Source organism: Ornithorhynchus anatinus, chromosome 4 (genome assembly GCF_004115215.2).
Source record: "Ornithorhynchus anatinus isolate Pmale09 chromosome 4, mOrnAna1.pri.v4, whole genome shotgun sequence".
Taxonomy (NCBI): Eukaryota; Metazoa; Chordata; class Mammalia; order Monotremata; family Ornithorhynchidae; genus Ornithorhynchus; species Ornithorhynchus anatinus.
In genome coordinates, this window is record NC_041731.1 from 68,731,552 (window position 1) to 68,746,276 (window position 14,725).

Below are 14,725 nucleotides of genomic sequence, written 5' to 3' on the forward strand. Positions count from 1 at the left end.
GAGATAGAGACAGTCCCTGCCCTTTGACAGGCTTACAGTCTAATCGGGGGAAACAGGCAGACAAGAACAATGGCAATAAATAGAGTCAAGGGGAAGAACATATAAAAACAATGGCAACTAAATAGAATCAGGGTGATGTACATCTCATTAAACAAAATAAATAAGGTGATAAAGATATATACAGTCAAGCGGATGAGTACAGTGCTTAGGGGGTGGGATGGGAGAGGGGGAGGAGGAGAGGGAAAGGGGGAACAAGAGGGTTTAGCTGCGGAGAGGTGAAGGGGGGTAGAGGGAGCAGAGGGAAAAAAGGGGGGAGCTCAGTCTGGGAAGGCTTCTTGGAGGAGGTGAGATTTAAGTAGGGATTTGAAGAGGGGAAGAGAATTAGTTTGGTGGAGGTGAGGAGGGAGGGCATTCCAGGGCTGCAGGAGGACGTGGCCCAGGGGTCGACGGCAGGATAAGCGAGACTGAGGGACGGTGAGGAGGTGGGCAGCAGAGGAGCGGAGTGTGCGGGGTGGGCAGTAGAAAGAGAGAAGGGAGGAGAGGTAGGAAGGGGCAAGGTGATGAAGAGCCTTGAAACCTAGAGTGAGGAGTTTTTGTTTGGAGCGGAGGTTGATAGGCAACCACTGGAGGTGTTTAAGAAGGGGAGTGACATGTCCAGATCGTTTCTGCAGGAAGATGAGCCGGGCAGCAGAGTGAAGAATAGAATGGAGCGGGGCGAGAGAGGAGGAAGGGAGGTCAGAGAGAAGGCTGACACAGTAGTCTAGCCGGGATATAACGAGAGCCCGTAATAGTAAGGTAGCCGTTTGGGTGGAGAGGAAAGGGTGGATCTGGGCGATATTGTAAAGGTGAAACTGGCAGGTCTTGGTAACGGATAGGATGTGTGGGGTGAACGAGAGAGATGAGTCAAGAATGACACCAAGATTGCGGGCCTGAGAGACGGGAAGGATGGTTGTGCCATCCATGGTGATAGGGAAGTCTGGGAGGACCAGGCTTGGGAGGGAAGATGAGGTGCTCAGTCTTGCTCATGTTGAGTTTTAGGTGGCAGTCCGACATCCAGGTGGAGACATCCTGGAGGAAGGAGGAGATGCGAGCTTGAAGGGAGGGGGAAAGGAACGGGGCAGAGATGTAGATCTGCGTGTCATCTGCATAGAGATGGTAGTCAAAGTCGTGAGAGCGAATGAGTTCACCAAGGGAGTGAGTGTAAATGGAAAACAGAAGAGGGCCAAGAACTGACCCTTGAGGAACTCCAACAGTTAAAGGATGGGAGGGGGAGGAGGCGCCTGCGAAGGAGACCGAGAATGATCGGCCAGAGAGGTAAGAGGAGAACCAGGAGAGGACGGAGTCCGTGAAGCCAAGGTGAGATAAGGTATGGAGGAGGAGGGGATGGTCGACAGTGTCCAAGGCAGCAGAGAGGTCAAGGAGGATTAGAATGGAGTAGGAGCCATTGGATTTGGAAAGAAGGAGGTCATGGGTGACCTTAGAGAGAGCAGTCTTGGTATAGTGGAGGGGACGGAAGCCAGATTGGAGGGGGTCCAGGAAATAATGGGAGTTAAGGAATTCTAAGCAGCGATGGTAGACGACTCGTTCTAGGATTTTGGAAAGGAAGGGTAGTAGGGAGATAGGGCGATAACTGGAAAGGGAAGTGGGGTCGAAAGCGGGTTTTTTTTAGGATGGGGGAGACGTGGGCATGGTTGAAGGCAGAGGGGAAGGAGCCATTGGAGATTGAGTGGTTAAAAATAGCAATTAAGGAAGGGAGGAGGGCAGGAGCAATAGTTTTTATAAGGTGAGCAGGAATGGGGTCCGAGGCGCAGGTGGAGGGGGTGGCACTTGCAAGGAGGGAGGAGATCTCCTCTGAGGATACTGCAGGGAAGGATGGGAAAGTAGGGGAGAGGGTTGGTGGGGGGGGGAGGGGAGAAGGGGAGGGGTGACTTTGGGGAGCTCAGAACTGATTGTGTTGATTTTTGTGATGAAGTAATTGGCCAGATCACTGGGGGTAAGAGATGGGGGAGCGGGAGAAATAGGGGGCCTAAGGAGAGAGTTAAAGGTCTGGAACAATTGGTGGGGGTGACGGGCATGGGTGTCGATGAGGGAGGAGAAGAAGTTTTGCCTGGCGGAGGAGAGGGCAGAGTTAAGGCAGGAAAGGATAAAGGAAAGGATAAATTTGAAATGTATGAGGTCGGCTTGGTGCTTGGACTTTCACCAGCAGCGCTCAGCAGCTCGAGCATAGGAGCGTAGGAGGTGAACAGAGGAGGTGATCCAGGGCTGTGGGTTAATGGAGCGAGAGCAGCGGAGGGAAAGGGGGGCGAGAGAGTTGAGATGAGTAGAGAGGGTGGAGTTGAGAGCGGAGACCTGATCACCAAGAGTGGGAAGTGAGGACAGGGCGGCAAGGTGAGGAGAGATGCTTTTGGAAAGACGGATGGGATCGAGAGAGCGGAGGTCTCTGTGGGGGAGTAGCAAAGATTTGCATGGGGAGGGAATGTGAGAGATGAGGCGGGTGAGAAGGTTATGGTCAGAGAGAGGGATTTCAGAGTTGGTGAGGGAGGAGATAGTGCAGTGGTAGACGAGGAGATCGAGGGTGTGACCGAGTCGGTGAGTGGGCGCGGTATGGTGGATTAGGAGATCGGCAGAGTCGAGGAGGGATAGCAGGCGGGTGGCAGAGGAGTCATCGGGTACATTTTATGGATGTTGAAGTCTCCGAGGATCAGAGTGGGCAGAGAGAAGGAGAGAAGGAAGGTGAGAAAGGGATCTAGGTGGTTGAAGAAGTTGGAGGTGGCACCAGGAGGGCGGTAGGTGACAGCAACAAGTATCTGGAGGGGGTGGTAGAGGCGAATGATATGGGCTTCGAATGATGGGAAGGAGAGGGAGGGGGGAGGAGGGATAGTGCGGAAGCGGCAACGGGGTGAGAGGAGGAAGTCGACGCCTCCTCCCTTTCCGGTGAGTCTGGGGGAGTGGGAGAAGGAGAGGCCTCCACTGGAGAGAGCAGCGGCGGAGACTGTGTCTTCGGGAGTGAGCCACGTTTCTGAAAGGACGAGGAGGAGGAGAGAGCGGGAAAGGAAAAGGTCATGGATGAAAGGTAGTTTACCTGTAATGGAGCGGGGGTTCCAGAGGCCACACTTGAAAGTAGCTGTGGGTGCAAGGGGGGGAGAGGGGGCAGAGCAGGGGGAGGGGAGGGTTTGGATGGAAAGGAGGTGGTGGGGCCCTGGACGGGGAGAGGGGAATGAGGGGTGGCGGTGGGACAGGAAGACTGGGTTGGGGCGTGGGTGGGAAGAGGGAAGGGGGGAGGGGGTGAGGAGGGGGTTTGGTGGGGGGGAGAGTAGGGGGAGGGGGAAGAGGGGTAGCGCTGGTAAAGTGGGGTTCTAGGGCGGGGGAGAAGGAGGGGGAGGAGTCAGAGGAGAGAGCGGGAAAGAGCTGAGCGAGAGAGGGGAAGGGGAGGATAGGAAGGGGCAGGAGGGAGGAGGGGGTTTGGAGGTACATGGTGAGACCAGAGAGGTGGGTCATTCATCCCCACTTGACAGATGAGGAAACTCAGGCATATGGCACCTTAGAACATGTAAATTTTCAGAATTGATTGATTGACTGATTCATTCAATCGTATTTATTGAGCGCTTACTGTGTACAGAGCACTCAACTAATTGCTTGGAAAATACAATTCAGCAATAAAAAGAGACAATCCCTTTCCACACCAGGTTTACAGTCTAGAAGGGGTGAAGTGGATTCATTTGTTATGGGACCAGAAATGAACCACAGTTGCACCCCATGATATTTTCTTCATAAATAGCGCTGAATTGAGAGGGGCATATTTTCTTCACTTATCTACCAGAAATTCAGTTAATTATGTGATATTTCTTAAGTGGTCATTATGTTCTGTATTAACAACAATAAATAGTAATAATTGTGGAATTTGTTAAGTGCTTACTATGTTCCAATCGCTATACTAAGTGCTAGGGTAGATACAATATAATTAGGCCAGTTACATTCCTTGTACCACAAAGTCAGTCAGTCTAATTAGGTGAAGATCAAATATTTAATCTGCATTTTACCAATGAGGAAATTGAGCCATAGAGAATCAGTCAATTATCCACCATATTTATTGAGCATTTACTCTGTGCCAAACACTATACTAAGTGCTTTGAAGAGTACAATATAACAGAGTTGGTAGGCATGTTCCCTACCCTCAATGAACTTATAGTCTAGAGAAGTTAAGTCATTTGTCCAAGGTTAACAAAAGGCAAGTAGCAGAGCAGGGAGTAGAACCCAGGTCCTCTGATTCCCTGCCAGTACTCTTTCCATTAGGCCACATTATCTCATCAAAGTAAGAAAAAGATAACCACAGTAAGAACCTATAAGGGTCATGCTATGCTACAAAGTCAGGGGGTTATTTGCCACTGGGGAAGCAGCGTGGCTCAGTGGAAAGAGCCTGGGCTTCGGAGTCAGAGGTCATGGGTTCAACTCCCAGCTCTGCCACTTTGCTGTGTGACTGTGGGCAAGTCACTTAACTTCTCTGTGCCTCAGTTACCTCATCTGTAAAATGGGGATTAACTGTGAGCCTCATGTGGGACAACTGATTACCCTGTACCTACCCCAGCACTTAGAACAGTGCTCTGCACATAGTAAGCGCTTAACAAATACCAACATTATTAACATTATTAAGGGATTTTTGGTTTTGTTTTTTTTTGTTAATAAACTGTTTTGGGATCGGGATGTAGTGGAGAAGACAATTACTCAACTCTCTCCTGGAAAAACAGGTCAGCATTTGGCAATCATCAAACAGGATTTGAGATAATTTGGGGTAATTTCCTTGTTTCCAAAGGAGAGGAATAAACCATGTCTTGATTCTTATTAGTACAAAAGAATTAGTCCAGATTCTAAAGGTGGGTAGGGACCCTGTTGGATGTGACTCAAATGGACATCGACCTTATCCTTTAAGGATCAAGACTGAAAAATTGGTCAGAGAGAAAATGAACTTACACAAAGCATATTTTAAAAGACTGATGTTACTGGTAGGAAGAGTTCATTGAGAAGATAACAGAGGACTCCCAGAAAGCTAACTCTTAGTCAGAAAGATGTTTCTGTAGGCGTTAGGACAGACTACACAAATGTGACCCAGAACAGGTTACTGAGTCTGGGAAATCTCAATTCCCAAGAATTCTTCGAAAAAAAATACTAATACTCTGTTCATTTGGTCACCTGCCTCAAAGCAGGATACTGGGCCATGGGGTATTTTAGAATCCCTCCCAGCTCTATCATTCTATGAAAGAGAAATCTCCTGCAAGTCATTAGGGATGTTTAAACAATTTTGTGCCTTATTCCAACTGCTTAAAAACTGCAATACTCTCAGAAAATTCTGTTTCTTACCAACACATTATAAACACAAACCCTTTCTAAAACACTGTATTTTTTTTAAGTTTGGAGCTTCTCATACATTTCCCAATGGCCCAATGACAATGTTAATAAAAAATAATCCATCTCTCCAAATCAGTTTTACATGTAGCTCACAATTATAGCTACTTGCTGAAAATCATACAATGTTTCTATTTTCCCTCTGAAGATGGGCAAGAGAACATGAATGGAACACCCTCAATTCTCAGCCGCTAAATAAATCAAGTCTAAATCCTGCTGACAGTAAGTCTAGCAGATCTGTTGGCAAAGCCAGCTGGAGAGGATTTTTGATCATGACCACAGACTGCTCATTACCCTCCTCATTCCGCCGTGGCTTTATGAGTTACTGGGCAACATGTGTGAGAGAGTGTGGATGATGCTGAAGGGTAATCACCTGTAAAAGACTCAATCTCAATCCTGTAGGGAATCTTGGCACAAGATGCAACCATTTTAGCAGTCTCAAAAACTGGAAATTATGTAAGTGATATTTTCCAATAGACTGACAGGTCTCTAGACCTGTCTCTAGACCTTCTTCTCCGACACAAGATGTCTCACCACCATTTAAGTGGTATGGTTATCTCTTGGTCATTAAGGAAAGAACAAACAGCCTTTTCAGGAGGAGCATCATTTCTATTAAAATATAGAAATTTGGCAGAAATTTCACAAGCTTCATAGATAAAAAAACTAACATAAAATCTAAGATAAAAATCACAATCAATGAGAATTAATTCAAGGGAATATATAATTCACTATTCATAAAGAAACTCTTGTTTTGCTTTTACCTTTTTAGGCTCTGGTACATTATTAATATAAATAGTGTAAACTCCACTTTTGTTGAAACCAGCTTGATACACATCCGCACAATCTCTAAATGGCTTCTCTTCCTCCTTTTTTGTATTCTTTGGTGAAACTGAAAAAGAGAAATATGATAGTAACAATTTTATTAGTTCATTAGAATCTCATACATGCCACGATCAAGCTTTTATTTCTTCAAAATACAAATTCCAAAGACTTTTGGCAAATAATTTAAAAAAATAAGGATACTCTAAAGGCTTCATGTCTACTTCATGAAAGATACTGTGTTACAAATTCATTGTTATGAAAATGTATGTCCTAAGGGAAAGTATCCTTGCATTGAGCACACTAATTTCTATACAGTTCCTTTCTCCAAACTGTGATTAATCTCACTACCGTGGGTGATCCTTTTTAAAAGTTGTATTCCTCTTAATCAATTTGTCCTAATGACACATTCCATTCAGGTTCTAAAAGCATGTTTTATGGTTCACTTCTGCATTTTTATCTAAGAAGCAGCGATAAAAAAGAAACGAAACTAGAAGAAATGCCATCTAGGTTCGACCACTGGTTCAATCAGTTCAGTACTGCATTTTTAAAAGTGGTGCCAAAAAATACTTGAGTGGTTCACCTCTGTAAAACCTAGACCAGCCCTAAATTACATCTGAACCTCCCATTCTAAACTATTCTCAGTTTAATTTGGTGGTTTCTACAGCCTTATTTCCCCAATACAATATTTCTAATTTTCCCCCCCAATAACCTAAAACGGGCCCCTCCCTCCATGAACATCTTCAGAACCCACTTGAATCTACTGATATCTGTGGCCTGTGCCACAGAAGGTTTTCTGAGATAACAAATTCCATGTGTTACCAACTACTGTGTGGAAAGAGTTTTGGCATTTGTTTAATTTGCATCTACCACCTTCAAGCTTGGACGAGAAACCTCTAGATTGGGTGATGCAGTATTCTGTCAAGATGATTGCCCACCTTTCAGGATTGAAATTGGGAAAAAACATGACTGGTCAGGTTAAGTTTTGAAGGAAGTATGACACTTGTTGCCTGTGGAATGGCAATCCTTCAGATGTCCTTGCTGGGGGGCAGGATATTGCTGGTGACCAGTGTGGCCTAATGGATAGAGTATAGGCTTAAGAATCAGAAGGTAATGGGTTCTAATCCCAGCTCGTCCACTTGTCTGTTATGTGACCCGGTGTGGGCAGAGATTGTCTCTCTTCGTTGCTGAATTGTACTTTCCAAGCGGTTACTATAGTGCTCTGCACACAGTAAGTGCTCAGTAAATATGATTGAGTTAATGAATGTGGCCTTGGGCAAATCACTTCACTTCTCTGTGCCTACTCTGTGCCTCAGTTCTCTCATATGTAAAATGGGGATTAAGACTGAGCCCTGTGTGGGACATGGACTGTGTCCAATCCGATTTGCTTATATCCACCCCAATGCTTAGTACAGTGCCTAGCACATAGTTAAGCCCTTAGCAAATGCTGCCATTATTATCATTATTATTATTATTAATGCCCAAGGTTACCTGATAGAAACTTGGGGAAAATAATAAATACCCTCTCCGTCTTCTCTCCACCACCCCAACCGACCCATTTTGGGGGTGTTTGGATGGCAGCCAAGGTGACCCTCTCTGCCAACCTACAATATTTAGAAGATTATACATTTTGTGGGGATTGATTCCCTGAAACAGGAGCTTTAAGTTCAGATTATGACTGACATCAAACAACTGTCTAAAATATCCCTTTATTCTTCAAGATAATATGTTTATGTGGCGCTATCACAGCCCCCAGCTGGAAGGAATGAGAAAGGCTCTGTTCTGGGCTACCTTGTTCAGCCTCACCCCAGCCAGCACCTCTCAGCTTCAAGCCAAAGTCAGCACAATGCCCAGGGTGGGCTCCTGTGAAACCTTCTGCCAATATCTAAATAGTCTCCCTCTAAAGATGTAATTAACCTGTATGGAGAATGTGTTCATTCATTCATTCCAGCATTCAATTATATTTATTGAGCTCTTTCTCTGTGCAGAGCACTGTATTACGAGCTTGGGAGAGTACAATAGAACAATAGACACATTCCCTGAAGACAATGAGTTTAAAGTCTAGAACAGGAGATGGACATTAATATAAATAAATAAATTACAGATATGTACATAAGTGTTGTGGTTCGGGGGGGGGGGGGGGGATGCAGAAAGGAGTGGGAGAAGAGGAAAGGAGGGCTTTGTCAGGGAAGGCCTCTTGGAGGAGGCATGCCTTCAATAAGGCTTTGAAGGTGGGGAGAGTAATTGTAGGATTTGAAGAGGGAGGCCATTCCAGGCCAGAGGCAGGATGTGGGTGAGGGGTTAGAGGTGAGATAGATGAGACTGAGGCATAGCAAGAAGGTTAGCACTAGAGGAATGAAATATGCATGCTGGGTTGTAGTAGGAGAGTAGCGGGGTGAAGCGGGTGGAGTTGATTGAGTGCATGTAGCTACAGTGCCTGTACCCAGAGATCAAGAACAAGGCTTGACACATTGTAAGGGCTTAACAACTACTATAATTATTATTATCATTGTTACAATCCTCCTGGCTTCCCCTATAAATGGTCTAAAAACACGGCTCACAGGTATACTCAGCAAATGTGTATAGTGAATTGTCCCAAGATTTGTTTCATAGTTCTGCATAAGCTTAGCAGAAATACTTTCCCCTTCTAAATTCTGGCTCCCTTTGTATTCTCCATTTATACCCATACTCTTGGAGAACTTATTTGATCTCATGGCTTTAATTACCATCACTATGTGGATGGTTCTGAAATCTACATCTTAAACCCTGATCTTGCTCCTTCCCTGCTATATTTCCTCCTGCTTTCAGGACATCTCTACTAAGATGTTCTGCCAACATTTCAAACTAAACATGCCCAGAACAACTCATCTTCCCACCTAAACTTTTTCCAACCTGACTTTTCTGTCCCTGTAGACAGCACCACCATCCTCTCTTTCTTATAAACCCATAACCTTGGTGTTACCCTGAATTCATTCCTCTCATTCAACTCACATATTAAATCTGTCACCATATCGTTTGGCTCAACCTTCATAACACTGCTAAAATCTGACCTCTCCTCTCCATCCAAACTGATGCCACATTAATCTAAGCATATATCCTACCCCATCTTGATTACTGCATCAACTTCCTTGCTGACGTCCCTACCTCCTGTCTCTCCCCATTTCAGTCCAAACTTCACTCTCCTGGGTGGATCATTTGTCTACAAAAAAGTTCAGTCCATGTTTCCCTACTCCTCAAAAATCTTCAGTGGTTGTCCAATTACCTCTGCATGAGACAGAATTGCATTTTCCCCTCCTACCTTCCCTCACTCCTCTCTAATTACAACCATCCGATACATTTCACTCCTCTAATGCTGACTTACTCATCCTACCTCGATTTCATCTATCTTGCCACTGACCACTCACTCACATCCTGCTTCTGGCCTGAAATTCCCTCTCTCTTCATATCCAACAGAAGATCCCTTTCCCTACTTGCAAAGCCTTATTAAAACCACCTCTCCTCCAAGAAGCTTTCCCTAAGCCCTCATTTCCTCTTCTCCCATTCCCTTCTGATTTCCTTTGAACTTGGATTTGCCCCTTTTATTTACTCCTCCCTCAGCCCCAAAGCACTTATATACATATGTGTAATTAATTTATAATAATGTCAGTCTCCCCCTCTAAACTGTAAGCTCATTGTGGGCCAGGCTGTGCCTACCAACTCTGTTATACTGGACTCTTCCAAGCACTTAGTATAGTGCTCTGCACATGGTAAGTGCTCGATAAATCAATTATGCAAGGGAATGGGTATAAATGGAGAATAGAATGGCTCCCAGAATTGATTCTTAATGGACTCACATAGGTAGGGCATTGGATGCCCCAGTAAAGCAGTGTGGCTCATTGGAAAGAGCATGGATTTGGGAGTCATGGGTTCTAATCCCAGTTCTAATCCCAGCTCCACCACTTGTCAGCTGAGTGATTTTGGTCAAGTCACTTAATTGCTCTGTGCCTCAGTTACCTCATCTATAAAAATGGGGATTAAGACAGTGAGCCCCACGTGGGACAACCTGATTTCCTTGTATCCCCCCAGTGCTTAGAACAGTGCTTTGCATATAGTAAGCATTTAACAAATACCATTATTATTATTATTATTATTAAAGCCTGAGAAAGAGACTGAGAAGGAGTTGACAGACAGATAGGAGAAGAACCAGTTGAGGACAGTGTCAGTAAATCGAAAGGTGGATAATGGTTCCAGAAGAAGAGGGTGGTCGTATGTCAAAGGCATCTAAGAGGTCAAGGAGGATTAGGATGGAGTAGAGGCTGTTGGTTTTGTCAAGAAGGAGATGATTGGTGACCTTAAACAGCACAATTTTCATGGAGTGAAGGAGGCGGAATCCAGATTCGAGGCCCCATTCATATGAGAAGCAGCATGGCTTAGTGGATAGAGCCAGTCCTCAGAGTCAGAAGGACCTGTGTTCTAATCCCAGCTCTACTATATGTCTGCTGTGTGACCTTGGGCTAGTTAGTCACTTAACTTCTGTAGACTTCAGTTACTTCATCTGTTAAAATGGGGATTAAGAGTGTGAGCCCCATGTGCGACAGGGATTGTATCCAATCTTATTAACTCGTATCTACTCTGCACTTAGAATGATGCTTGGCACACAGTTAGCACTTATCAAGTACCATAATAATTATATTATTGGTGTTAGAATTGAAAGAGAGGAAGTGCTCCCCCACAGTCTTTATGAATAGAGAACTACTCAATTTTACAATCAATTTACTTATTACAAAGACACTATTCTTAAATATTTTATTTCAGTCTTACCTAACACAGTGTAAGCTCTTGTGGGCAGGAAATTTGGTCTCATGCTTCTGTTGCACTTTCAGGAAATGTTTTTACTACATTTCTATACCCATGGAATAGTAGTAAAAATTTCTATTCCATGGGAATTCTATTCATGGGTATTCTATTCCATGCAGTGTAAAGTAAGACTATAGAACAAAAACACATTTACTTTCCAAGGAACAAATATGTGCCCTCTTCATTAAGGTGGAAAAGATCATGGCTTTCTGAATCTCAGTCAATTCATTGGACTGAGGCAGTCCTTAGCAATGAATCGCTGACCTGAGCAGCCTTTTCCTGATGCTCTGTTCCAAAGCCCCATGCACTCCCTGGATCAGGAAAGGATCAAGAGGAGGGAGGGACTGGAGAGGAGCTGGGGAGATTTTAGGGAGATCAAACCTGATCAGTTCAACTTTCTCAATAAAGTAGGTGGCCAGGTCATTAAGGGCAAGAGATGGGGGAAGCAGTAGGATGGGGGTTTGAGGAGGGAATTAAACATGGATTTGAGAAGGAAGTTAAACATCTGGAAAAATTGGTTAGGACGATGGGCATGGGTGTCAATAAGGATGGAGAAATAATTTTGCCTGGCAGAGGATAGGGCAAAGTTAAAGCATACAAGGATAAACTTGAATGGATGAAGTTGGCCTGATATCAAGATTTCTGTCAGCAGAACTCTGCGGCTTATAATAATAATAATGTTGGTATTTGTTAAGCGCTTACTATGTGCAGAGCACTGTTCTAAGCACTGGGGTAGATACAGGGTAATCAGGTCGTCCCACATGAGGCTCACAGTCAATCCCCATTTGACAGATGAGGTAACTGAGGCACAGAGAAGTGAAGTGACTTGCCCACAGTCACACAGCTGACAAGTGGCTTATGCACAGGAGTGAATGAAGCAATTTGTCGGGGGTAATGTAGGGGCTGCAGGTTAGTGGTACAGAACAGTGAAGGGGTAGGGGAGCAAGAATTGAGTTCCGTAGAGAGGATGGTTTTGAGGACATCAATTTGATCAACAAGGAAAGGTAGTTTCCAAGCTTGATTGTGTTCCAGGAAGTCTTGGGGTGATCTGTGGCACCAGTGAGAGGAATTGACCCTGTTTTGAGGGTGCATTGGATTTCACTTCTCTTCATGACCCTCCAAATGTAAGCAAGAAAAAGTGCCAGCAAGGGAGGCAGAATTTAGGAGATTAAGATTGGAAGAAGAGTGAGAGGCATTGCCCTCGTTCTTGCATGGAATCATATTTTTTTCTTTTACAAAAGTATGTTTTATTATTTTCCCTCACTGTCAACAATGTTTTCTATTATCGGGCATCAATTACCTGTATCAAATGACCTGTCCCCACCCCTTCCCTTTTGAGCATATCCTAAAAGTCCCCAGTAAAACTATTTAATAAGGGTTTTATGTAGACAGACCAAAATCCTTCACTGAAGTTAACAGCTTCTCTACTGGAATTACTTTTTCTACCTAAAGTAGTTTATAAGTCTCTAGGGACTTAGCTTCTTCTAAGTATTTAACACTGCAGAACTGACCATTGAGATGCAACCAAAAACAAATAAATAGCATGAGAAGCTCTTAAGCTGTAGTTACACTCCAGGGAGTTCCTTCATGAAACCAGAATAGGGCTCAAAAGAGGATCATTTTGAATCATCTGGTAGATATCAAATCTTTCCTTAAACATTTTGTTTTGTTAAAAAAAGCCCATCACTGAGAGTTATTTTATAATTAACTCAATTAGCCAAAAGGAGGAAATCTCTCATTCTTAACTATCTTTAGTTCCAAGTATTACTTCCATATTTAAAAGTCCCATGATCCTTTAATTTTCGGTAGGAGCAAATGGTAATTGACTACATTTTGAATTTTATTATAAATGATAAACAATAATAATAATGATGAATGTGGTATTTGTTAAGTCATTACAATGTGCCAAGCACCCTTCTAAGGGCTGGGGTCACATGAAGACAATTAGGTCAGACATAGTCCTTGTGTCTCATTGGCCTCACAATCTGAAGAGAAGGAAGAAAAGATGAGGCATAGATAAGTGAAGCAACTTGCCGAAAGTCAAACAGCAGGCTAGTAGAGGAGTTGGGATTAGAATCCAGGTCTTCTGACTCCCAGTCCCATGTTCTTTCCACTACTCACACAATAATAACATTTGTTAAGCGCTTGCAGTGGGTGAAGCACAGTTATAAATGATTGGAAAAATAGCTACCAACTCTATTGTAGTCTCTTCAGAGGTTCAAAACCTGATAGTGGGATTGATGGACCCCCAAAAGAATAACAGACTAAAAATTTAAAAATCAAAGCCACATCAAACTCATCTCGCTCCGGTCTCCTGTCTCCGCAAGAATACTATCTGAACTTCACCACCTTCTTTACATTCTGAAGGGCTTTAGCTCCTTCTGATCTCTTGAGATGGGGAGGGCAGGGCTTGTGTCCCTTCAAAACAGTACTTAATCATAAGTGGTATTCATTGAAGACTTTCTGAATGCAGAACACTGTATTAAGTGCTTGGGAGAATACAATATAACAGAGTTGATAGACACGTTCCATGTCCATCTGGTCTACGTTCCTTATTGCTATGTACAGTGAATACATTGTTTTAATAATTGCATTTCTGTGCTCTCCATTCAAAAGAATGAGCTAATCCCCAAAGTGCTAATTACATGCTCAAATAATATCAAAAGTAAACAAGAAAAAGCTCAGAAGTTTATAAATAAGGTATCCTGTGTCATTTCAATATAGTTTATTATTATCCTCGGCTATACGTATATGCTTAATTTAATTGTAATGCCAAGTGATTTACCTAAAACACATGTTTCCTCAGCAAAGTGGCCAGATTTTTATAGTGAAAGTAGGATTGGGAGGGGCATTCTGAGAGCAGGGCTCATACAAGCAGTACTTTCAGCGAGGAAGTTTGAGGGGTGGAATTTCAAGAGGATAATAGTAATAATAATAATAATGGCATTTGTTAAGTGCTGACTATGTGTCAAACACTGCTTTAAGCACTGGGGAAAATACAGGATAATCAGGTTGGACATAGTCCCTGTCCTACATGGGGCTCACAGTCTAAGTAGGAGGAAGTAAGATTTTATGCCCATTTTACAAATGAGGTAACTGAGGCAAAGAGAAGTGAAGTGACATGACAAAGGTCACACAAAAGACAAGAGGTAGAGACAGGATTAGAACCCAGGTCCTGTGACTTTCAGATTCTGGATCTTTCCACTAGGCCATGCTGCTTCTCTGAGAATCCGATAATTGATTCGATTTATGCATCGGGGATGGAAGAAAATCTAAACCTCTAGACTATAAGCTCATTATAACTCAGTGTTATTGAGTGAGCACTTACTGTGTGTGGAGAACTGTTCTAAGCATTTGGGAGAATACAACATAACAGACACATAGACACGTTCCCTGCCCACAACGAGCTTACAGTCTAGAGGACAGTCTATGATAACCATATTTTTTCAGTGTGGCTTATTTCCAAGAGAGTAGATGGATTCAGGGACAGCAAATGAGTATTTGGCAATCTTTGTACCCTACTATTTCCCTTTTCCCTATTTTAATGTCTGTCTCCTTGTGGGCAGGGCATTGTGTCTACTTACTCTGTACTTTCCCACTTGTCTATCAACTCAGTTGTACTGTAATCTCCCAAGCACTTAGTACAGTGATCTGCACTCAGGAAGCAATC

General features: G+C 43.7%; 1 protein-coding gene across 2 annotated transcripts in view; it reads right to left on the reverse strand.

Moving 5' to 3' along the window:
- Nucleotides 1–14,725, reverse strand: part of ANGPT1 (angiopoietin 1) — a 250,216-nt gene that overhangs the window by 52,832 nt on the left and 182,659 nt on the right. For both annotated transcript variants that reach the window (XM_029063098.2, XM_029063097.2), the window contains one exon: nt 6,162–6,289. In XM_029063098.2, coding sequence (XP_028918931.1) covers nt 6,162–6,289 — 128 coding nt within the window. The remainder of the gene's footprint in view (nt 1–6,161; nt 6,290–14,725) is intronic.